This window comes from Otolemur garnettii, unplaced genomic scaffold (genome assembly GCF_000181295.1).
Source record: "Otolemur garnettii isolate 467f Iridium unplaced genomic scaffold, OtoGar3 scaffold00044, whole genome shotgun sequence".
NCBI classification, from domain to species: domain Eukaryota; kingdom Metazoa; phylum Chordata; class Mammalia; order Primates; family Galagidae; genus Otolemur; species Otolemur garnettii.
The window spans coordinates 11,298,530-11,300,138 of NW_003852439.1; the positions used below are offsets into that span (position 1 = coordinate 11,298,530).

Here is a 1,609-nt window from a genome sequence, read left to right on the forward strand (position 1 = left end):
ACAGCTCACAGCAACCTCCAACTCTTGGGCTTAAGTGATTCTCTTACCTCAGCCTCCCAAGTAGCTGGGACTACAGGCGCCTGCCACAATGGCTGGCTATTTTTTGGTTGTAGTTGTCACTGGTGTTTGGTGGGCCCGGGCTGGGTTCAAACCCACCAGGTCTGGTGTATGTGGCTGATGCCCTAGCTGCTGAGCTACAAGGACTGAGCCATTAGGGTTTTTTTTGTTGTTGTTATTATTGTTATTGTTGTTTAGCCAGGTTTGAACCCACCAGCCCTGCTGTATGTGGCTGGCTGGCATCCTAATCACTGAGCTATAGGCGCTGAGTCAAACATTTAGTTTTTATAGTGACATCCTAAGCTTGTACAACTATATCTCTACCTGCTGGACTAAAAGCCTGGCTTCTATGCTACTGCACAGGTTAGCAGAAACAACAAACTCAACTAACTTTTGAGTTTCTCTCATTCTCCCCCATCTGACAAGCACCATTCTTGAATGCTTACTTTCTCTGCAGTACGGTTCCAGACAGTCACTGTATGACCCATTTTTAGCAAGTTGGAGACGATGCCGCTTCCCATGAGGCCAAGGCCCAAAAATCCTATCCTGAAACAGAGAGAGACTTGTCAGGGTGGAATGGCAGGGACAGGGTAAAGACATGCAGCATAAGGCTGGCTCCCTCATAAAATTGCAGGAGGGGAATCTTGGACTGCCAGAAATGGCACCCAGTGTACTGACACTATCTCTGTAGAGCCAGGGGCACCACATCCACATGTACCTTATCATGCCATGAGTCTAAAGGTGTTCCTAGATATAAGTGGGCATATCTAAAACCTCAGAGAAAAATGATGTGGATTCAGAGCAAGTCTTCCAGTCCAAGTCCCTTTGCTGCTTTGATAGAGGGTCTGAGCTTACAATGCCCTTCCAGTGAGAAAGTGGACATTCGTCTTAGCCTTTGAAATGGTTTCCTAATCAGCCACCTTGTGTGCTAGACTTTCAGGTGAACTTTAGAGCACTTCTGGATCCATACCAAGTCACTGAAGTAAGCTGTACAGTCAGATAATGTCCTTGACTGTAGGAGCCAGGACCAGTTTTCATCTCTTTTCTATTTCAGGTCTTCCCAACTCTCACCTAATCTACTTCCAGTCTTCCTGTTGTTAGCAGAGGCAGACCCTGTTCCTGCTCTCTGAAGCTAAGTCTTTCGCCCCAGCCCTGGACATAATCTTTCCCAGTGCCCAGGTCCTTCCCACTTCCCACATCTGCCTCTCCCAAACCTCCTGCCTCTCCACCAGCCCTTCTACCTACAGATGCATCCCAACCCTCTGTGACAGAAATGCTCAGTCTGCTGTGCACACCTTCCTTGCTCCTTCCTGAAACCCTGAGAACTGGCGGCTGATTGCTGCTACTGCTATCTCTACACACTCTGACAGATAATTTTTATCTTGCCCAAACATCTTTTTGGTTCTTGCAAGTCTTTACCTTTCCTTGTGTGTGACAATGGCTAAAGAACGCCTCTCTCCTCATTTCTGACCACATCACTTGTATGTTTTCAATTCAGCCCCTCCTGGCTCTGACCATCCTCTGCAGCTCTGCTACCTTTTTTTTTTTTTTT

At 47.2% G+C, this 1,609-nt stretch overlaps 1 protein-coding gene across 1 annotated transcript in view; it reads right to left on the minus strand.

The window, feature by feature from the left end:
- The window catches only part of GLYR1 (glyoxylate reductase 1 homolog), a 31,331-nt gene that overhangs the window by 17,150 nt on the left and 12,572 nt on the right, over window positions 1–1,609 (minus strand). Inside the window, exon 6 of the mRNA XM_012805767.2 lies at window positions 504–603. Within this exon, the coding sequence (XP_012661221.1) occupies window positions 504–603 (100 nt within the window). The remainder of the gene's footprint in view (window positions 1–503; window positions 604–1,609) is intronic.